Source organism: Nannobrachium achirus (assembly GCF_963921795.1).
Source record: "Nannobrachium achirus genome assembly, chromosome: 23".
Taxonomy (NCBI): domain Eukaryota; kingdom Metazoa; phylum Chordata; class Actinopteri; order Myctophiformes; family Myctophidae; genus Nannobrachium; species Nannobrachium achirus.
Window position 1 is genome coordinate 2233880 of NC_137830.1, and position 24368 is coordinate 2258247.

At 43.2% G+C, this 24368-nt stretch overlaps 1 protein-coding gene across 1 annotated transcript in view; it reads right to left on the reverse strand.

The window, feature by feature from the left end:
- The window catches only part of LOC308308491 (uncharacterized protein), a gene marked incomplete at its 3' end in the record, with an annotated part of 306519 nt that overhangs the window by 19968 nt on the left and 262183 nt on the right, over positions 1–24368 (reverse strand). Inside the window, exon 2 of the mRNA XM_080753905.1 lies at positions 8746–10202. Coding sequence (XP_080610031.1) covers positions 8746–10064 — 1319 coding nt within the window. The 5' untranslated portion in view covers positions 10065–10202. The remainder of the gene's footprint in view (positions 1–8745; positions 10203–24368) is intronic.

The window sequence follows — 24368 nt, forward strand, 5'->3', positions numbered from 1 at the left end:
GCTAACCTGGTGAATGCTAACCTGGTGAATGCTAACCCGTGAATGCGGACCTGCCGACACTGGTGAATGCTAACCTTTTGAATGCTGGCGAATGCTAACCTTGTGAATGCTGACCTCCCGATGCTGGTGAATGCTAACCTGGTGAATGTTAACCTGAAGAATGCTAACTCTTTATATGCCCATTTATGGAGATCCCTGATGTCAACATTATTAAGGCCATATCTGTGAATGCATGGGTAACAGAGATCTCCATATATGGGTAACTGGTCCGATATTGGCGATATATATTAATAAAAGATAACATAAATTAAAAGTTCACATATGGGTATTCCCAGATGATGCCCTGTTAGGGGAACCACACCAACAGAATCCATATATGGCCAAGACTGGTGGCCAAGACAGATATGGCGTGACCTTGCCCAGTAAGACGCCCTTAATGGGACATCGGAACAATGAGATGTCAGACCAATGACATGGCACCGTCTATTTTGGGCTGAGGGAACATAGGGCTGAGGGAACATAGGGTCTATTTTTGGGTTGAGGGAACATAGGGCTGAGGGAACATAGGGTCTATTTTGGAATTGAGGGAACATAGGGCTGGGGGCTAACATAGGGTTGAGGGAACATAGGGTATAATAAATTGTTAGGGAGTGAGGGAACATAGGGCTGAGGGAACATAGGGCTGAGGGAACATAGGGCTGAGGGAACATAGGGCTGAGGGGGCTTGAGCATGACCCCTTAAAGGGTCAATCGCAATTATTTGAGTGACAATTAATCGTCATTTAAAATGTCATAATCGTGACAGCCCTAAACATTGCAGAATTAGGACAATACCCACTCATTATCAAAGTAAAAAAGAGAGCACTTCAATGTTATAAACATCTAAAAGAAGGCAACCCAGACACGCTTCATATAGCCCTCAACCATAGTGAAAACCTACAGGGATGCCCACTGAGTCAGCTGGCCCAGGGACAAACACAAGCACAACTACCAGACGGAAATCCCATTGGACCAAACCAGATTATAAGAAAACAAAAAGAAAGCTACCTGACATACTGGAAAGAGAACCCAAAACCGAAGCAAATGGAATGCTATCTAGCACTAAAAAGAAAATATACATTGGCAGAATATCTGAGCACAGTAAACAACCCAAAACTCAGGAAAGCCTTGACTACAGGTACAGACTCAGCGAACACAGCCTTGCCATAGAGAAACACAGACAGACCCCGCTCCCATGGGAAGACAGGCTATGCCCACTGCACACAAAATGTGGTAGAAACAGAGTTACACTTTCTAACCACCTACCAAGACAACAGAGACACATACTTCCCACAGATTACACACACCCGAAGTGAGTTTGAAAACATGACCAAAGACAAAAAAACTCCCATACCTACTGGGAGAAATACAACAATGTGCAAACACAGCAGTGTGAAATGATGTGATAAAAGAAGGCTACAGAATGGAATACAACCACCCTAAGGATTACAATTCAATTCAATTCAAAGGAGCTTTATTGGCATGAGAAAACATACGTTTACATTGCCAAAGCAAGTGTCACAAATAAATTATTACAAACCATTGACTGGCATCCAGACCTAAAGTATAGACAGACCTACCTTTAAACATGTTTTCAATTTGAGGCTTTTATCTTTTCCCTTATTTGTTCCTTCTATTGAAATCGTATTGAGAAAAAAGAAATGCTGCTATTAGTTCCAAAAAGCTTCACTTCATACCCTGTATATAGCCTACTGTACAAAGACACAATGTGACATTGCTCTGTTTACATAATAATACTGTAGGCTATCCCCCTTCCCCAACTTTCCCCATTTTCAACTGTTTTTACTATGATTCGAACGTGCTTTGGCAATGTAAACATTATGTTTTCTCATGCCAATAAAGCTCCTTTGAATATAATTGAATTGACCCAGTTCATCTGAATGTAATGATGCGAGGAAGCGGGACTTGCAAGTTGCAACCGAGGCTCCCCTCGACAGACCAACGCACAGCCCGTTGTGCCACTGACTTGGCAGAGCCGCAGCCAAACTGACTCATCCTCATCCCTTTGTCATATAGAAGATGAGCGCAATGCGAGGTTTTCCCCCTGAGTCCGATTGCAGAATGTTGTGCGCTGCATCTTGGCTGTAGTAGCCTAGGCTAACTTTACTGGGTAAAACGTGAGTACCTTTTCCACCACTGCATGTTCAGGATCAGAGCTACACTGCTCAGCCTGTTGCCACTTGGCACGGCAGAGGCAGCAGAAATCCATCCTCCTCATCCCTTTCTCTGCAAGATGAGCGCTATGCCAGACTAGCCTGAGATTGGCAGACTGTTGTGTGCTGGCTCTTGGCTGTAGACAGCAGCTACTGACTATAATATGGACTTGAACCCGGGGCTCCCCTCGCCAGACCAACGCACACTCGCACAGCCCGTTGTGCCACTTGGCAGAGCAGCAGACTCATCTCTTTTCAGCCTCGCACTTTGCTCTTCGAAGATGAGCCGCGCTATGCGATTCTCCCCCTCAGCCCGGTTGGCAGAACTGTTGTACGCTCACGCTGGCTCTTGGCCGTAGACAGCAGCTATACTAACTATGGACATAAACAATACTTTCTACTGGACTGGTCCGTTCCAGTAGAACACACGCTTCAAACCATGGCATAGACTATAGAAACGTTAAGACGTCAGAACTCAGAACAGATCGAATCTCAACTTTGAGAGCAGAATGAAAGCGTAGCCCTGAAACATGACGGCCATTAACATGACCGTCATGTTTCCACATTAACCTTGCTTCTAGCGATGTAGACAAAGAACCCCGGCAGGCTAAACAAACGTTCAGATTTCAAAAATAAAGTGCTTACCCAAGGCTAATATGTGTCAGAATAGATGCCGTTTAACCAGAATTACATGCCGCTCCCGTATTGTGTAATGAAAAGCATTTTTATCCGATCATTGTCTGTTTCCCCATGTATTTTCGGACAGGTTTTTGTGAGTCCACGCCCACATCTCCGTGTCCATACTAGATGGGGTTGGTGTGGAAAACCAGGAAATACAAGGAGAACCCGAAATGTGCTTTTTATTAAGCAACACGGGAGCGGCATGTCATTCTGGTTGAACGGCATCTATTCTGACACAAACTAGCCTTGGTTAAGCACTTTATTTTTGAAATCTGAAAGTCTGTTTAGCCTGCCGGGGCTCTTTGTTTACCTCGCTAGAAGCATGGTTGAGGTGGAAACATGACGGTCATATGGCCGTCATGTTGTGCCACTTGGCAGAGCCAACCGCCCTCATCCCCTTTCTCTGCAAGATGAGCGCTATGCGAAGTTAAGTTTTCCCCCTGAGCCCGGTTGGCAGAACTGTTGGCTCTTGGCTGTAGACAGCAGCTACTAACTATGGACATAAACAATACTTTCTACTGGACTGGTCCGTTCATTTACACACGCTTCAAACCATAGACAAAAATACGTCAGAACAGATCATCTCAACTTGAAAGAGCAGAATGAGAGTGGGAAGAGACTCTTGTTGTCAGTCAGATGAATCGTGTCTCCTTTTGTTTTGAACTGGGCTGTGAATATAGCCTGTGTTGAACACAGCTTTAATGTGGCTGTTTTAATACCATAACATGCGGTTGATATCACATTATTAAATACAATGTAAAGCTGTGTTTAACCTACTTGTTTGTTTCCAGCGCAGTGAGCATGGATCAGCAGCCGACATGGAAGGGCGTTTAGCACTGTTGACTCAGCTGCAGTCTGCAGACAGGGTACTGACTGCAGGGGTGTTCAACATGTCTCCTTTCCGACATGTCTCCATTCCGACACTAACCCCATCTCTAACCCTAACCCTAAACATAACCCCTATGGGAGTGTCGCCACTCCGACAATAAGGAGTCAATTTCGGAGTGGCGACATATCGGAATGGAGAGAGCTCCCGTAAGCTAGTAGGTAGATAGGCAGGCAGGTTACAGGTAGTAAAGAGTAGGCTGTTTAAAGTGCAATTTACAGGTAATAACTCTAACCCAGTTTGCATTTTTGTTCAATAATGAACGACAACCATACCACAGGCCAAATGTGAATTTCATGGAGAGAGAGAGAGAGAGAGAGAGAGAGAGAGAGAGAGAGAGAGAGAGAGAGAGAGAGAGAGAGAATATATTAAAATGTAGCCAGTTTGAATTAGTCGGGGGGCCGAAGCTGATATTTAGACATATGCAGCTATCTCGGGGTAGAAGTTGCCAACCTATTCAGAACTAATCTTTAACCCCTTGTGATGGGTTCTAACCTGGTTGGCATCTCTGAAAATGATTTTTAGGTCATTTTATCGCTGTATACTTAAAAGTGGTAAAATCTGATTTTTCTGCAATAATGTTGAGCTGATTTGCTAATGTAAGTGTACTGCTAATGTGGTAATGTAATGAAAATACAGGTAGCAAAGCTAATACTAGAAAATATTGTTCCTTCGAAACAATTGTGGGCAACAATACGGGTTTCATGGCTGTACCTCAAACACAGCATGAGCTATACCTGTTCAAAGTTTGCACTTTCGAAGGCTTCCTATAGCACCACCATTTGGCCGATTGCTGTAAAAAGTAATAGCACACGTTGCCACAGTAAGCTGAACACATTGATGTTTTTATTTTCATTTTCTCACTAACAGGCGCAAGTGTGCTCGCCTTTCAGGCGAGCCCACAACAAGCACAAAAGTTTGACCACTTTACACATCAGATATTTGATATATGGATCCCCTTGTCCATGGGGATGTACCCCTTTTGGTCTAGTGGTTAAGAAGATATTGTACTTTCACGCAAGAGACTTGGGTTTTAATCCTGGGCGTGATTCAAAAGAATAATGAAATACTTACTGGCTTTTTCTGCAAGCACAACTAAGACAGGGGTCATTGCCATGTTTGCTTGTGGTGGATATCTTTCTCAAAATATATGTTTTTCCCACATACAAAATGAGCGTACAATAATAGGCTAATACTATAGAAAAACACATGAGCTAGCCATGAATGACCATATCAGGTCTAGGTCTAGAATGTTGTTGTAGTGTTGTAAAGAAAGGCTAATACAGGATACAAGCGGTCAAAAAGAGGGGGTCCACCCTATGTTCCCCAGGTTCTATGTTCCCCACAGGTTAACCTGCATTAGTTTTACTGAGGTTAGGTTTAGGTGGTAAGAAAGTGGGGAACATAGAACCTGGGGAATATAGGTACGGTCCCAAAAAGACTAACATTAACAGTCGAGCAGTTTAACACCCCCTAGTGGTGGACATGTAGGAACTGAGATAACTTGGATGATTTAATAGCAGACATAAATACATTTATCTGCATTAGATTCCCGCAGAAACAGGTGGATAGTTTTGTTGATTTACTTTTGATGAGGTAATGCTCTTTCATTTAAAATGTCAGGTATTAAAAAGGTCCCTAGCAGCACTTACCACCGGTACACATTCTCACATTCAGTTGTTTTCCAGTAAACAATATTTATTTATGACGTCACAGAGTATAAAATAAAAAGGTTTAATCGTCATTCATTGGAGGCTACAAAACAAAGCACATGATCTGTACACACACGCACAGCATCTCTGAATTTACAAGTCCCTAAAAAAAGATCTTCTTGAAATATAGCCTAAATGTAACTGAAGCCAAACAGTTAAAAGAAACAGATGACAGAAAATACTACTTGAATTACTGTAGAACTACAGTCAGACGGACGTGAACGCACACACTCTCACACTACACCCGTATTCAACCATCAAATAAGACAATCCAAATAACCTCCGTTCCAGGGGTCTTCAACAGGGGGTTCGGGACCCCTTGGGAGTCCTCAGAGTTACCACAAGGGGGGCCGCCAATTGATTGATTGATTGAAGGCTTTATTAGAAGTTTGCATAGGAAAATGTACAGATTCATGACGGTACAGTTCACTGGTACAAGGTCTACTAAAAGGAGATCCATGAAAAGACTAAGCTTATTTCAACAGGAAACCATTAAAGTATCTCATATAACATTGAATGACAGACAAATAGAACACAGTACTATGCAGTAGATATGTAAAGAAAAAAAGAAAACAGTAGGTCTATACAATCAGTAAGTACAGTATATACAATATATACAAGGAAGGGGCAGGTAACAGTAAGTCTAAACAATCAGTATGTACAGTATATACAAGGAAGGGGCAGGGAGGGTAGGGTTGGGCTAGGTTTTTACCAGTTGTGAACGGCTGCTGCCTGTAAGTGGTTTTTTAGGGCAATTTTAAAGGATGCTAGTGATCCACACTCCTTTATGGCCTTCGGTAAGGCATTCCACATTTTTGTGGTGTAGCAGAAGAACGAGTTCGACCCTTTCTTTGAGTTGACTCTGGGTTGAACGTGATCTGTGGCACTGCCTCTGGTGTTGTAATTATGGACATCCTTAACGTTTTTAAAGTATTTTGACAGGTACTTGGGTATCATAGTGGTGTAGTGTATCTTGTACACCAGGCCCATTGCAAGTTGCTGTACTCTGTCATCTACTCTGAGCCACCCCACTCTTAACTGGTGAGTAGCGGTGAGGTGAGTCTGATTGGGAAGGTTAAGCAGGACCCTAATTAGTTTATTTTGGGCTGTTTGGAGTTTAGTTTTTAGGGCTTGTGGGGCGTCACGATACCATACGTGGACTCCATAGTCAAAGAGGGGCTGGATTATTGCACCAGCTATGGTCTTCAGTGTGTTGAAGTTGACCATTGGGGCGATCCTCTGTAGGAAACGAGTTCGTTGGTTGATTTTTTGTATTACTTTTGAAGTCATCTTTTCGCTGGAAAGATTAGCTTCAAGGATACATCCTAAGTAGGAGATTTCGTTTTTTCGTGTTATGACCTTGTCACCCACTTTGATTGTGAAGTTCTCTACCTTTTTGAGGTTATGATTTGATCCAAAGAGGATGGACTCGGTTTTGCCCAGGTGAATTGATAATTTGTTGTCGTTAAGCCATGTGCAGATCTTACTCAGTTCAGAGTTAAGTGTCTTTTCAACCTGCAAGTGGTCCTTGCCCGAGACTAGGAGAGCCGAGTCATCCGCGAACAGGAACAGGTTGCAGTCGCAAGCAGATGCCATGTCGTTCACGTATATTAGGAACAACAGAGGTCCCAGTATGCTACCTTGGGGAACTCCACAGCTTACTGGGAGGGGGGGGGACAGGGTACCGTTAATCTCCACCACCTGTTCCCTCCCCACCAGGTAAGATTGCATCCAGCTCACTGCTGCGCTGTCAAGACCGATGGCTTTTAGTTTCTCAATCAGAATAGCATGATCCACGGTGTCAAATGCCTTCTGGAGGTCCATCATGACCATGCCACTATACTTGCCCTGATCCGCTTCGCGTTTGATTTGGTCAGTCAAATAGAGAAGGCATGTGTCAGTGGAATGGGATTTTCTGAATCCAGATTGGAACTCGTAAATCAGATTATTCTCATCGAGATATCTTGCAATCTGTTCGTAGACTATTTTCTCCATGACTTTGGATATGGAGCTAAGAATGGAAACGGGGCGGTAGTTTCCAGGGTCTAGTTTGCTACCTTTTTTATGCAGGGGGGTTACTTTTGCTAGTTTGAAGTCCTGGGGGACATGACCCTGTTCGATGGAAAGGTTAATTATGTGGGTAATGATTGGAGCAATGGTGGCGGCTGAATCTCTGAGAAATCTAGCTGGGATTTTATCAAGGCCAGTGGCCTTGTGTTGAGGTAGGGCGCTCAATTTTTTAAACACTTCATCAGTTGTCACTGTGGAAAGTTTAAAGCTGTCTTTACTGACGCCCAGTTTTTTGTAGAATGTATTAACAAATTCTTCACCATACCGCCCAGATGGGGCGACCAGTCTTTTGACCAGTGAACGGGCTGTGGTGGTAAAGGTTTTGTTAAAATGGGTAGCCACTTCACCTTTGTCAGAAATGAGAGCGGCGTCCGTTTTGATGTTTATGTTGTGGCATATGGTTTTTGATTTTAAGCCTAATTGGTTGTTAAGCAACTTCCATAGGTCTCGTGGGTTGTTTTTGTATTCATCGATTTTGTCGTCGATGTAGTTTTTTTGGGCGGATCTAACTAGGGCGGTTGTCTGGTTTCTAAGTCTCTTGCATTGAGCAGTAAGATGCTCAATGTGTTTTTTGAGGTCATGGTTGAATTTTTTCTTGAGCTTTTTGCAGCACTTTCGTTTTTCATCGTATTTTTTGTCTCTGAGTCTAGCTGATTCTGCAATATCTGAGTTATACCATGGCTCTTGGCGGGCTTTAACCCTGGTGGTATTCAAGGGGGCCACGTCGTCTAGAGCATCGGTCAATTTGGTTTTAAAACCGCACCATGCTTCCTCGACATCTGTACACTGCAGCTCTGGGGAAAAGTCTACACCCGCTAGTTTGAGATTAAAAGCCTCACTGGAGTAGTTCTTCAGGCTTCTAGCAACGACAGTTCTGTGGCCACTAGCTTTGGGTTTGTGTATTTTTCGGGTAGAGTAGATCATATAATGATCACTAAGACCGCATACAATAGCCCCGCTAGCGGTGACTTTGGACTTGTCAGTGGTTACGACGAGATCTATGAGGGTTTGAGAGTGCTCTGTCACCCTGGTGGGTACTGTGACAAGCTGAGTGAGGCTGTATTGCTTGCATAACCCATCAAAGGACTTGAACATGGGTGCGTCTTTACGCAAAATGTCCACATTCCAGTCGCCCAAAATGTGACACTCGGTACCGTCCACCTTTGCTAAGCTCTCATCAAACAGCTCAAAGAAATCATTCTGATCAGGTGGTCTATAGACAGCGCATATTAGTATGTTTTTGGCATGTTCAAAGATTACCTCAATCCATACAGTTTCAAGTGAACTGTGGTGTAAGTCTGGACGGGGGACAAAATTGACATCATTGTGTACATACATGCAAACTCCGCCTCCATACCTGTTTCTATCATTCCTGATTACAGTATAGTTGGCAATTTCAATGCTAGCATCCGTAAACGAGTCATCAAGTTTAGTTTCAGAGAAGGATAAAATCTTTGCCTTACCGTCATGAAACATTCCCTTAATTAACTCCAGTTTTTTGGGATTCAAGCTATTGATGTTCAAATGGACATGATGAAGTCCTGGTTTGGCAAAAACAACAGAGTGCATGTTCTCTGTAGTAATCGAGCCATCGTCGTAGCTGGGGGGCTCTTTGTCTACGACCGAGACAGGAAAGTTTGTCGTGGGGGGGAGGTGGTCATCATAGTCCGGTTGTAGTTGAGGCTGAAGTGGGGGAGCGGGGGTGGGGGTGGGGAGCTCAGGTTCCTGTGTCGACTGTGAGCTCAAACAGGAGGAGATCCATGCCTTTTCGACCGCACGGGGGGTCGGTGTAGCGGCGCCGACAGCTTCAAAGCCAAGATATTGCGCCAGCCACGACTGATCACGATCCCTGGGGGGTGGCGGGACCAGCGGGGGGGCATCCGGCTCGACGGACATCTCCGGCGATCCAGCGGCTGCGAGCTGGGCACCAGCATCCTCGGTGACGAGGGGGGGCGGCAGGGGGACATCCTCGGTGACGAGGGGGGGCGGCAGGGGGACATCCAGGGGGACATCCAGGTCCACGTCGGCGCTGTTGTTATCGGGCGGCGGCTCGAAAACCACGGCCGCGAGCTGGTCACAAGTAGCCTCAATGTTGGGGCTTTGCTGTAGAGAGCCGCGTGGGCAGCCATAGCACTCGTAACCAGTAGAACCCGTATCGATGTTACCACCGCTGGGGTTCTTTGTCTCCGAAAGCAGTTGTTGTTCCCTCGTGAGACGGGCGGCTTGCCGAGTGACTACGGGCCCTGGATGAACCTCAATATCACCAGAAAGAAGCAGAATAAAGTAAATGATGGACCGCCTGTCCATTCTGCCCATCTGGGGTTTGTTCTTAGTCAGCAGCAGCGACCCAAGGACCGTCAGTTTACCGAAGCCGAGATGTTTTGGCTCCGATCCAACGTGAAGGAAAAAAAACACTGCGTGATTCCTCTCCATTCCGCACGTTGGCTCCGATCCAACGTGGAGGAAAAAAAACACTGCGTGATTCCTCTCCATTCCGCACATAATTCTCCGTATATACAATTATGAGCGTTCCACGAGTCGGCAAACCATACAAGGAACAATAGGAAAAAAAGAAGAAAAAGTATCCCTCCTTTTCATTGTCCCTGGACGTTGCGAAAATGCGACTGCTCTGGCCGACTGCTCTGGCCAAATCGTTGTGTGATAGGATTTTTTCTTTTTTTTTTTACATTAACCGCTTAAAACTAGCATCCCTATTCTGAGGGCAACATTAGCCAAAAATAGCAGATCTACAAGCTCTATTTTTGGCGTCTATTTTCAGTGGTGGCTTGGGGTAGATGGGGGGAAAAAGGAGCAGACCAAGTACAGATCCAGACCTCAAGTTTAGCAAGTTTTGAAGTACTTTAGGTTTAAAGCTGAAATAAACAAAACAAAAGAAATCATGAATTTAAATGACAAACTGATAGTGAATGTGTGAAATCTATGAAAAGCTCCTGAAAAACCAGCCCTGATGTATGTCCATATTTCACCTTTTTTATTATGTTTTGTTCATAATTTGATGCCCTACTTCGTTGTGGCAAGTCCTGCAAAACTACATATCGTTTGGAGAAAGAAATATTAAGTGAAAATGATTAATTCTGTCCTTGGGTTTAAAAAAATATATATTCTAACGAGAGCTTGTGATCTAAATACGTAAGACATTTAGTTGGGGCACATTTTCATGACAAAATAACAGTTTAATTTGGACAAACAGCGGGATTTCTTTTTTCCCTGACACAGAGGTTTTGCTGGTGGTGAAGTTGTCAAATAATGCGTATCAAATAATATAAGCACAACAGTATTTCTTTGTCAGAGTAAAAACGGTCCGAATTGTTAAGTGTGGTTGTGAACAAAGAAACGATCCCGCCAACAACACAAAGGAAAAGCCAGGACTTTGTTGTGAAAGAGTTGTCAAAAGTCAAAGAGTTGAGAAGACTTGACAGTTAGACAGACAGGTAGAGACAGACAGACAGACAGACAGAGAGACAGACACTCGGGGTGGGCGATATGGTGATGAATATCGTTGAGACGATACAATGTCTCCACAATATTCCTTTTCAGAGGTATCTCGTGATACAATGAGGGAGAGCCTTGTAGAAAATCTTGTTGAATTGTTAATACAGAGATTCACTGCAGAATTAATTTAAACCTGTATTTTGGTCTAAATCAGTAGTTCTCAAACTTTAAAATGTCAAGGTGGCCCCTTAACTCTGACAGTATACAAATGAAACCAAATTTGGTTTCATTTGTATAGTGTCAGAGTTACATACTTGTAAGGGTCAATTTTAGACCTCCCAAAGGAACCCAGAGAGTCCCTGGACCCCACTTTGAGGACCACTGGTCTAAATGATCTGTTACTACTTTTTCTTTTAGTTTTTGTTACCTTGTAGGTGGTTGTACTGTTAAGTAACTTGAAAGAATAACCATAAAACCAACATGAAAAAGAATCGTGATGAGATTGTGTATCGTAATACAGCTTGGAAGAATATGGTGATATTGTATTTGTCCATATCACCCACCCCTCACAGACAACAACAGAAGCAGAAATCGTGACAGGGTTGACAAGCAGACATGACAGCTGACGGCTGCCACAGAAGTGTCCGTCACGGAAAACTGTCTTTCAGTCCTCCAATGAGAAGCGTCCGTCATGGTCAGCTGTCTCTCAGTCGTCCAATGAGAAGTCGAAGGGCTGGAAGAGCTCTCGGAGCGTCTTGCTAAGCTCCTCCTCTTCCTGTCTGCTCTGCTTGCATTCCTTTCCTTCCAGTCGGCGCACGTTGGGATGTTGAGGACCGCCTCGCTGGCCAGGACCTCCCTGTACGTACGTACGTACACACACACACACACACACACACACACACACACACACACACACACACACACACACACACACACACACACACACACACACACACACACACACACACACACACACACACGCCATGACCCCCAAAATAAACATATTTGAACTGGGGACCCCCACCCTGACAAGCACTTGGAATTGTAGGTATTACATTTAATGTGACTCGGTTCCGCAGATAAATATTGAGAAAATAGCAGATCTACATGCTCACAACGCCTCGCAATGCCAGGCGTTGTGAGCATGTAGATCTGCTATTTTCACAATGTTCCACTATTCGAATACTTTGAGGTTGAATAATTCGAATACTAAAAATCACTATTCGTGAATGCCCTAGTGTGTGTATATATATAGTCAAATATAGCATATTGGCTGACAGCTCTAAAGGAGTGTCTCCTTTAAAACCGCTGTGAAAGAACACCTACATGTTGCTGCAACTCCAAACTGGCTCCTCTAAAAGAGTCAAAAACAAAGCCTACACTATTCATCACTATTCGTCATTTAATGTTTCTATGAACGAGCCATAGATAGTTCTTTCTTGGCTTTAAAATAAATCCTATTAGTTAGTTTTGCTTAGTTTTGGCCCTTTTTAACAACTTGTCATGTCATACTGTATGTGCTAAATGAGTGAAATAGATTGAAATCACAATCTTCTTCTTCACATTAAAATAATATTATTATATTATGTTAAAATAATATTCTGCAGTGAATCCATCACCTTCCAAACTGCAGAGGGAAGTGTGTATGGATGCGATGGTAGAGTTTATCTCCTGAATCCAACTGGACGTAGAAGTATGGAGTCCCTGGAGACACACACACACACACACACACACACACACACACACACACACACACACACACACACACACACACACACACACACACACACACACACACACACAGTCAGCCAGAAAGAAAGTGCAGCAACCTTTGTTTGTGTATGCGTGCATGCCAGGTCAGTGTGAATGAATGAATGAATTTGTATTTCTGTGTCTTGTCATAAAGACCCATCCCTTACAGGATTATAAGACACCAAACATGAATAAACAATACCACATTCAATTACTGGAGACTGCACAGCAATAATAAAATAAATAAAATACATGAAAAGGAAGGAAAGAAAAGGAAATGCCAAAAACAAACATACCTCACGTGTTATAAACTGTATGTTTTCTTTGTCCGTTTGTCACATGCTTTCTCTAAATATTCTGCCAGTGCAACTGCAGATATCTTCTGTTAAAAAATCCAACCGTGTGTGTGTTTGTGTACATGCACCTGCTTCAGGTCAGTGTGTGTATGTACGTGCACCTGCTTCAGGTCAGTGTGTGTGTGTGTGTGTGTGTGTGTGTGTGTGTGTGTGTGTGTGTGTGTGTGTGTGTGTGTGTACATGCACCTGCTTCAGATCAGTGTGTGTGTGTGTGTGTGTGTGTGTGTGTATGTGCGTGCACCTGCTTCAGATCAGTGTGTTCAGGGATCTCCATCATGTGTGTGTGTGTGCGTGCACCTGCTTCAGATCAGTGTGTTCAGGGATCTCCATCATGTGTGTGTGTGTGTGCGTGCACCTGCTTCAGATCAGTGTGTTCAGGGATCTCCATCATGTGTGTGTGTGTGTGCGTGCACCTGCTTCAGGTCAGTGTGTTCAGGGATCTCCATCATGTGTGTGTGTGTGTGTGCGTGCACCTGCTTGAGGTCAGTGTGTTCAGGGATCTCCATCATGTGTGTGTGTGTGTGCGTGCACCTGCTTGAGGTCAGTGTGTTCAGGGATCTCCATCATGTGTGTGTGTGTGTGTGCGTGCACCTGCTTGAGGTCAGTGTGTTGAGGGATCTCCATCATGTGTGTGTATGTGCGTGCACCTGCTTGAGGTCAGTGTGTTCAGGGATCTCCATCATGTGTGTGTATGTGCGTGCACCTGCTTCAGGTCAGTGTGTTCAGGGATCTCCATCATGTGTGTGTGTGTGCGTGCACCTGCTTCAGATCAGTGTGTTCAGGGATCTCCATCAGCTCCATCTGCTGCTCCTGAGCCTGCACCATGAAGGCCTCTTTCAGGTCCTCAGTAGCACACCTGTCTGCAGGGACCCCCACCACCTGCAGGGGGCGACACAGAGACAGTGGACTGTTGAGTTGGATCCAAAAGCCCATGTCTTGTAGCCTGACACTCAGCCTGGATTGACATTTCGTTTCACTCCATTATTCAGTCTGAACGTGCTTTCATCTGCAGTCGTTTCTGGGATGGGCGTTGGTTGGTTCACCGCCTGACCAATCACAACAGTAGCAAAGCAGATGACGTAGTTGTTATTGGTGTTGTTATGTAGCTGGCTAGCCTGTAGCTTGCTACTTGCTAACCAAAGAAACAGGCAGAATAGGAGCTCTACGAACTAGTAATCAAACACAACATGTCTGCTACTCATGTTTCATAGCGAGAAAGCTACAACGCTTGTAAATCTGCTTACAACTATTAAAGTATAAAATGATTAAATATGTCGGTAATCTGCCCTGTGCAGTGTGTGATTATGAAACCTAAATTACAAACAGAAGTTAAAGTTTGTATTCACATGTTCCAGTCTTGAACGCCAAAAACACAATTAAATTGTCAATCGTAAGACAATTAATCATCAGTTTAAATGTTGAATTGTGACGGCCAGGGACGTGCAGAGAAAGTTAGAGAGACAGGGACTGAAATTTCTAAAAGAGCACCAGAAATAGCAGACCTCCAAGCTCACAACGTGCTGTGTTGCGACACGCTGTGATCTTGGAGGTCTTGTGATCTTGGATTTCTACATAGAGGGGGCACAAAGTGTTTGGACAGGGCAATTCTCTTGAATGCTGCCTTCAGGTGTGGCATGGAAAGAGGGGGCATTAGCATTTCTTTCACCATAGTAAAAACTGCATTCATGTTCCGGAGAGGACGGATAAAAGGGCAGAAGCTCGAGCCCCCTTTGATGTCTATGTGTGCACAAGCCTGTTGACATCTCTATGTAGGACCAGTGTGTACCTGCAGCTGCATGTGCTGACTGCGGTAGTTCCTCTCGAACACGATAAACAGGACCAGTGTGTACCTGCAGCTGCATGTGCTGACTCCTGTAGTTCCTCTCGAACATGACAGCGCGCTGCGCTCTGGTAGAAGCTCTGCAGGGAGCTCTTGTATCGCTCCATCTCCTGCACCGCCTCAGAGCTCATCTTCACCACAGACTGAGAGAGCATTGAAATCTGGTAGCATCATCACACTACAGGATAATCCCTTAATATTCTCTTACCAGATCATATAAACATGCACTAATAATTTAAAACTACACCATTTAAAATAAATAGGGGCACCGCCCACTACATGTGGAAGCAGACGAAGTAATCACTGAAGGAAGCATGAGCTCAGTTCAGGGCTCTCCCCAGGTTGGCAGAGGGAGAGCAGAGCCCAGGATTACAGTTTAGGATATTCTATTGGCACTGGGTGAAAAATGGGTCACAAAATCTATAGCAAAAAATATATATACCGGTAGATATTGTTGATATTCCTTTTCATAGATATCATATATATTATGATATATTGAATTGTTAATACAGAGATTCATTGCAGAATGCATTTAAACCTGCATGTTGGTCTAAATCAGTACCGTAGTTCTCAAACTTTACAATGTCAAGGTCTCCCCTTAAATCTGACATTGTACAAATGAACAAATGTACCCATAAGGGTCCATTTGGTTTCATTTGTACACTGTCAGAGTTACATACTTGTAAGGGTCAATTTTAGACCTCCCAAAAGGAAGCCAGAGAGTCCCTGGACCCCACTTTGAGGACCACTGGTCTAAATGGTCTGTTACTACTTTTTATTTTAGTTTTTGTTACCTTGTACTGTAGGTTGTTGTACTGTTAAGTAACTTGAAAAATAAACATAAAAACCAACATGAAAAAGAATTGCGATAAGATTGTGTATCGTGATACAGCTTGGGAAAACATGTTGATATAGTATTTTTCCGTATCTCCCACCCCTAAGGTGCAGTGTGTGTGTGTGTGTGTGTGTGTGTGTGTGTGTGTGTGTGTGTGTGTGTGTGTGTGTGTGTGTGTGTGTGTGTGTGTGTGTGTGAACTCACGGGGTCTGCGTGGCTGTTTGTGTTGTCTCTCTCCTCCGTCTCCTCCCTGTCCTCGTCCGTCCCCGCCCGGGTGTCCACGGCCGTGTCCATCTCCGTCCCGCCGCTGTCTGTCTCCGTCAGAGTGTCTCTTGCGGCCCCCCGGGACCCCCACCCTGCTTCTGACCCAGGTCAAAGAAGAACTGGGAGGCCGGCTGAGGGACGGACAGAGGACATGAGGACAGAGTGATAAAGGACATGGTAACAGTTAGGGCTGTCACCTAACAGCACATTCTACATCAGAGGTTTTCAAAGTGGGTGACGGGGCACACTGGGGTGCCATGACGGCAGTCCAGGGGTGCCACGAGATCATTTGATAATATTTGGAATTTATTTGGACAGTTTTTTTCAGTCAGTTCTAACTGAAATGGCTATTATCTCAACGTTTTCCTCGCAACATAATCACTAATATATCGTCACTGTCGGGCAGAAACCTCGTATCTCCAAGTTTCAAATGTGGACATCTTTTGGTAAAGACTGTCGCACAAAACTAGTGAAAACAGCCGATCTACAAGCACACAACGCCTCGCGATGCGAGGGTTAGGGTTTTTAGGGTTAGGGATTTTATAGAGAATAAATACAAAACGAACGGTTTTGGACATACAAGGTTTCCACCCGCCAACGACGATATGCTATAAATATAAGGTGCTGGGAGTGAAAATTATAATGTAGGGGTGCCTCGGATTAAAAAAATATTTATGGGGTGCCCTGAGACCAAAATGGGAAACCCTGTTCTACATGACCATTCATTTTCACTTTAGCCTCACTCCACTGGCTCCCTGTCCGCTTCCCAATCAATTTGAAGATTTTAATGTCTGTTTTTAAAATTAGGAATGGGTTAGAGTTAGAATGGGTTAGAATGGGTTAGAGGTCACTTGCAGAACTCATCTCCGACTGCTCCCCAGCCCACCAGCTGCTGCTGACCAAGACAGCAACCAATAAAACAACTAGGGATGAGCGGGCCTTCGCGGCGGCTGCCCCTAGGCTCTGGAATAATTTGCCCATACACATCAGAGCTGCCCAGTCCATTGCTATTTTTAAATCACTCTTAAAAGCGCATTTCTTTTCCCTGGCTTTTAGCGACACCTGATTTCCCTCATTGGTGCTAATATGTTTGTCTCTTTTGTGCCTATTTCGTTGTATGCTATTGTTCTGTTCTTATTGCATTGTTGTCTCCACCAGCCGAAGGCATGGGGGAGAGTATGTTTTCCCCTCCGTCCGTCCGTGTGTCCGTCCGTGCGTGCGTCCGTCCGTCCGTCCGTCCGTCCGTCCGTCCGTCCGTCCGTCCGTCCGTGTGTCCTCGCAGTTTGTGTGCACCTAATCTCAGTCGCCGTTGGCCCGGTCGCTGCCAAAGTGAGCACACACATTCCCTGGATGCCAATCTAGAACCTCTGCCCTAAATTTTTCAGATGGGCCTTTTCTAGCGCCACCTAGTGGCCGATGTTCGCAAAACACATTTCTGTGCACTACTCTTACAGATGTTGTCCAAAAATCCTACAAATCGGTAGGCAGTATCTCGACAGTCATGTGATCGACACGGATCTGTTCACTTTTTTTCCACTTTTCACAGTTTTGGGTGGCCAAAATGTTGCCCAAGGAATGTTTTTCATGCAAAATAAATGCTTGCAATGGATTCAGAATGATGAAGAACCCCTAGTTTGACCCCTCACATGCTACTTAAAGCAGATTTATTTTCTTTTTTTAATATTTCTAGTGGAATCAATGGGACAGTGAATATACAAATGGCCATAACTTTTTTTCGCGATGTTTCCGGCAGAGCAGGCCTCTCATTCTGTGGACCTTAATGACCAAACTAATAGATAAAACAGAAATAAAAAGTGCGGCAGAACATCACAGGTCCTCTCCCATTTTGGTGACTGGATTCCCGGCTAATAGGTGATGTCACCTGTGATGTCACAGTGACAAGGGAACCAATAGACTGTACAAATGTGTCTGATGGACGGACAAACTGAGACATTTCTCATGGAATACTGCGACTTTCAGTCACAATAATGTGTCTGAAGTGAACTATCAGGCTAAGCATCATTAAACCCATAAAAGGAGTGATCGTCTCACCTGAGTGGAAGCTCTTCTCAACATGTCTGCACTGGACGATGATCAGGATGAAGAGAAACTGGACGATGATCAGGATGAAGAGAAACTGGACGATGATCAGGATGAAGAGAAACTGGACGATGCTAGTAAGGAGACACAGAACACAACATTGATTACATTTAATCAACTTTACTGTCACTATTTCTGCTTGGCCTCTATCCAGATGGACACAGACTTAAAACGAGTGAAATCAAGTTTATTGACATTTGTCTTTTACAGGCTAAGAGAATAATTCTACAAGCTCATCATGCATAGTTAACAACATTAACACACACTAATACTAGGCCAATACTAAACTGCACGCACGCGCGCGCACACACACACACACACACACACACACACACACACACACACACACACACACACACACACACACACACACACACACACACACACACACACACACACACACACACACACACACACAGTGGTTTCCCAAAGTGGGTGCTGTGGCACCCTAGGGTGCTGTGATGCCAGTCCAAAGGTGACCCAGAATAATCTGATAACATTTGGAATTCATCATCAATATCACTACATTATGCTTAGTGAAACACACCTGATTTGCACTGTACTTGATGAGTTCTTTTTCCAACAACCTCAACTCTCTTTACCAAAAAGAACAGCAGATCTACAAGCTGTGAGCTTGTATTTCTGGTGAACCTTCCCCCCAGAATAGTGATGCTGGGGTTCAAGTGGTTAAACATCAAGTATAAAGTTATTTTCACTCAGTTCTGATGGAAACTGATATTTCTCAGTCACATATCGTATCTTAGTGAGAAAGATGTGCATATAATATTTATGTAGAGTGATAATGATTGATTGAAGAGTTTATGAACAGTGTGCAATAGGAAAAAAGTACAGTTTCATGACAGCACAAATCACTGGTACAAGGTCAACTAAAAGGAGATCCTAGTAAGCTTTACTGCTTATTTACACAGGAACCACTTTATGTATCTCATAACATTGAATAGAACACAGTATTTTATGTATCTCATATAGCACTGAAAGACAGACAAATAGAACACAGTACTTTATGTATCTCATATAACATTGAACGACAGACAGATAGAACACAGTACTTTATGTATCTCATATAACATTGAACGACAGACAGATGCAACACAGTACTTTATGTATCTCATATAACATTGAAAGACAGACAGATAGAACACAGTACTTTATGTATCTCATATAACATTGAATAGAACACAGTACTTTATGTATCTCATACAACATTGAAAGACAGACAGATAGAACACAGTACTTTATGTATCTCATATAACATTGAAAGACAGACAGATAGAACACAGTACTATGCATAGGATAACATCAGCAGAAACGCTGTGCTGCCCATATTATCACCAGAACCCCTGCCATCAATCACATCACCCCTGTTTTATACCAACTCTGTTGGCTTCCCATCAAACAGCGCATCGACTATAAAATCCTCCTCCATACCTTCAAGGCCATCCATAACCTCGCCCCTCCATAGCTGTCTGACCTCCTCGACCCCCCCCCCCCCCCCCCAGTCCGTGTCTCCACCATGGAGTTAGGAGCTTTCAGCCACTCTGCCCCTCACCTCTGGAACTCCCTCCCCCCTGACATCAGAAACACTGACTCAATCCCCACGTTTAAAACTCACCTGTTTAGGCAGGCATATTGAGTTCTGCTGCTCTGCTGCAAACTGTTCTGTTTCTGCTTTTAATTGTGATTTTTGTATTAACTGTTGTTTTTAAGTTGTTGAGTTGACCTTGAGTGGCACCTTATAAATAAGATGTATTATTATTATTATGAATAGAAAATAAAATAATAAAAAACAGGGTGATAAAAACAACAGAAGGGGGCTTAGTCTATTAACAAGTCACGAGTAGCAGAGTCTGAAGGTGACTTTTCAGACCCATTTGATGTAAGATTTGAAAACTCCAAACAGCAGATCTACAAGCTCACAGCTTGTAGATCTGCTGTTTTTTTCGGTGAAGAGAGTTGAGCTATAAGCATATTAGAGGCTGCGAGGTTAAACTGAAGTGATATTGATGAATTCCAGATATTAAATGCACACACACACACACACAGAGAACTACACTCACCTCACGCTGCTTCCGCTCCGTCACTCAAACTGCTCCCTCTTACTTCCGGTGAACGAGGAGAGATGAAAAGGTTCCGCCCAGCAGTCTGTATTTATGTATTATTATTAAATCATTATATTAGTATTTATTAATATATGCTGGGACCTGATCTGTATTTATTTATTATTATTAAATCATTACTAGTAGTAGCCTATTTATTTATGCTGGGACTTCATCTATAGATTTGTATTTATTTATTATTATGAAATCATTATTATTCGTATTTATTGATTATTATTAAATCATTATTATTAGTAGTATTTATTTATTATTATTAAATCATTATTAGTAGTATTTATTTATATAAACTGGGACTTCATCTATAGATTTGTATATATTTATTATTATTGTTAAATAATTGACTATTATTTGTATTCATTTATATTTGCTGGGACCTCAAATATCGATTGGTATTTATTTATTCTCTCAAAATGGTAGATCTACAAGCTCACCAAGAGAGTACAAATGGAACCAAATGGACCCTTACAGGTCTGTAACAAAGATGCTCCCTCCTCCTCTGTTTCCCTGGGCTCCCTAACCCCTAATCTCCGTCCCTTTGTTAAGAACATTGGTTTTATATTTGACAGCTCTTTTAAATTCCACAAACAAATCAGCTCTGTGATTCAATCCAGCTTCTTTCAGTTACGTTTAATTTCTAAAGTAAAACCATATCTCCCCCACAAACACCTTGAAGTTTTAATACATGCTTTTATTTCAAGTAGACTGGATTATTGTAATGCTTTATATTCTGGTATTGACCAAGCATCACTAAAGCGCCTACAGTTGGTCCAGAATGCGGCCTACTTACTGGCACCAAAAAGCGGGACCACATCTCCCCTGTCCTGGCCTCTCTTCATTGGCTCCCCATCAAATTTAGAATTGATTTTAAAATCCTTTGAATTGCTTTTAAATCCATTAACGGGCTGGCTCCTACCTACCTGGTTGAACTGGTTGAACCATACAACCCAGTTAGAGCCTTACGGTCAGCTGACCTTTCGTTATTGAACCCCACTGCTACTGCCAGACTCATAACTAGGGGCGACCTCACTTTAGCCGTGGCCGCCCCTAGGCTGTGGAACGACCTTCCTCTTCGTGTCAGGTCTGCCCAGTCTATTGAGGTTTTTAAGTCCCTTCTTAAGACTCACTTTTTTAATCTGGGCTTTTAACCACAGTTTTTACATTTTTAACTTTGTTATTTTTCTCCTCGCTTGAACCTCTGGTTGTTGTTGATTGAGGTATTTATTAGAAGTATTGCATAGTAAAAGGTACAGTTTCATGACAGTTCACTGATACAAGGTCTGTGAGTGGTTTTTCAGGGCGTTTTCAGGGCGGTCCATTTGGTTCCATTTGTACACTCTCAGAGTTACAGACCGGTGGTCCATTTGGTTCCATTTGTACACTCTCAGAGTTACAATCAATCAATCAATCAATCAAAACTTTATTTATAGCACATTTAAAAACGACAATGCCGACCAGAGTGCTTTACAACAGAATAAAAACAGAGGAATCAATAAACAATACAACCAAAGTACAGACAAATTAACTGTAACCTCAATCAATCAATCAATCAATCAATGGAACCAAATGTGGTTCCATGTGGACTCTCTATTTCTGACAGTAATCATTAGAGCAGTGGTTCTCAACCAGTGGTCCGGGGACCACCTGTGGACCTTGAGGGGGTTCAGTGGTCCCCAGCTAAAGGATGGAGAGTTGGTAACCAACCATTTGGTTCCATTTTATCCTCTCAAGAGTTAAACTATTGTTAAACATTTGCATTAATTAATTTACAAGAAGTCTAGAAATTAAGAGAATGTAGAAGAATTGTTATTTTGATCAACGTTGGCCTGTTATCTCTCCTATGAGAACTTTAGCCAAAAATAGCAGATCTACAAGCTCATTGTGAGCTTGTAGATCGGCTATTTTTGGCAGAGGTTTGGCGTATAAGGGGAAAAAGAGCAGACTAAGTACAGAGTGAAAGGTCAAGTTTATTGAGTATTGACGGTTCAAGTGGTTAAATATCTGACAACACAAATTGACATGAATCCAAAATACACTGACGATCGTGCTGTCAAAGAATGAAACTATATGGAATCTATGAACAGGTTGTGGGGGTCCCTGCTTCATCTCTCTCTCAGCTGAAAACCCCGGATTTTTAAATCAATGTAGTGAATGTAATAAATAGACAGGTCCACTAGAATATACAGCACAAGCAGCATTCCCCTAAATGTAAAAAAAGAGAGGAAAAAACCACATGCTGACATTGTTGTGACTCCCTCTCAGTGAGTTGAGAATGGAAACACTGCCCTCGTGTGGATTCTTTCATATCACAGTGTAACACTGTTAGGGAACAAACAAGAATGATTCCTGTGACAATATAGAGCCGTGTAACACTGTTACTGAACAAACACTCTATAGCAATGATTACTGAGCAGTCTAACACTGTTAGTGAACACACACACACACGTACTGTATATAGATGAGTGATCTCGAGGCAGCAGCAGCAGTGCAGCATGCACGTTGCTTCTCCAACACAGACTGGTGCACTGCACTTCCTGGTGTGTCAGGTGAGTGAGTGGGGGAGAATTCCTTGGGTAGAGCGCCATCTGTTGATGGGGACCTACTGTTTTATTTCACTTGCCACCACCTGGCTCCAGTGGGTTGGGAGGGGCAGCGGCCTGGGCTCGCAAGTCCGGCTTGGTGCCGTCCCCCCACCTCGGCGCCTGACTCTGGCTGGAGCTTTCCAAAAAAAAAAAAGCCAGCTGCTGAGCTAACCTGCGCAGCGTGCGTGCGTGCGTGCGTTCAGTTTTTGATTGATTGATTGAAGAATTTATTAGAAGTTTGCAATAGAAAAAAGTACAGTTTCATGACAGTACAAATCACTGGTACAAGGTCAACTAAAAGGAGATCCTAGAAAGCCGAGGCTTAGACGGATAGAACATAGTACTTTATCTAGGATAATATCAGTTTCAAAAGCATAACATCAAAAACAAAAAAGAGAAAAGGGGGGGGGGGGAGCATGGGGGCTTAGTCTATTTACAAGTCACGGGTAGCAGCTGTCTGAAGGTGACTTTTCATACCAATTTTGAAGGAGGCTAGGGATTTGCTCTCCTTTAGGGCTTGAGGAAGGGCGTTTCACATGTTGATGGTGTAGCAGGAGAACGAGTTAGAGCCTTGTTTAGTGTTAAATCTACGTTGATGATGATTAGTGGAGCTGCCTCTGGTGTTGTGATTGTGAACATCCTTGACCTTTAAGAAGTAGTTTGTCAGGTACATGGGAATCTTGGAGGTGTAGTGCATTCACATCAGTGCAATGTGAATGCATGTGACTTAGGAAGATAGATAGATACGTAATACACATGATATTTCCACAGGGAAGTCATTCACGAATGAACTAATTATTGATATAGGACTGTCATAGGTATGTACAGTGTCATTGACAGTACAGTTCACTGGTACAAGCTCAACATAAAGGTGATCCTAGAAAAGACTAAGTCAGGGGGAAACAATTTAAAAAATAAAACAATAAAAACAGCCGATCTACAAGGCTGCATGTGGGCTTGTGGATCAGATGATGAATACATTTTAATACTACTATACTAGGCTACTAATATAGACTGCAGTAAAGCGGGTTATGTTTGAATGTTTGGAATTGCAACATTTGACATTATTTATTTAATTAATTCATTTAATTAATTATTTCCCTGTCTGCACCAGGCCGAAAGGACACATTGGCCCCGGCATTGGCTGGGCTCACTGGTACAACTAACTTTCCCCCGACTGCGTACGGATTCTTTAATTAATTAATTAATTAATTAATTAAGGTCTGGACTTAGAAGATTTCACAAGAATGGGTTAGGGCTGTAAACTAGGGTTACGGTTAGTATCAAAATTGGGTGCAAATTACACTTTTTCTGACTCGTCTTTTGACGCTCAATCCAACGCACCCGGTCTCGTGTCTCTACGACACTCCTAACTCGAAAGGTCAAGCAAAAGGTCAATTTAGGCTTCAAAAGCGGCCTTCTGTCCTTAAAATCAATAAGAAATTCAAAAAAAATCCGTTTGTTTTAAGCAGGACACCAATTTCATCGT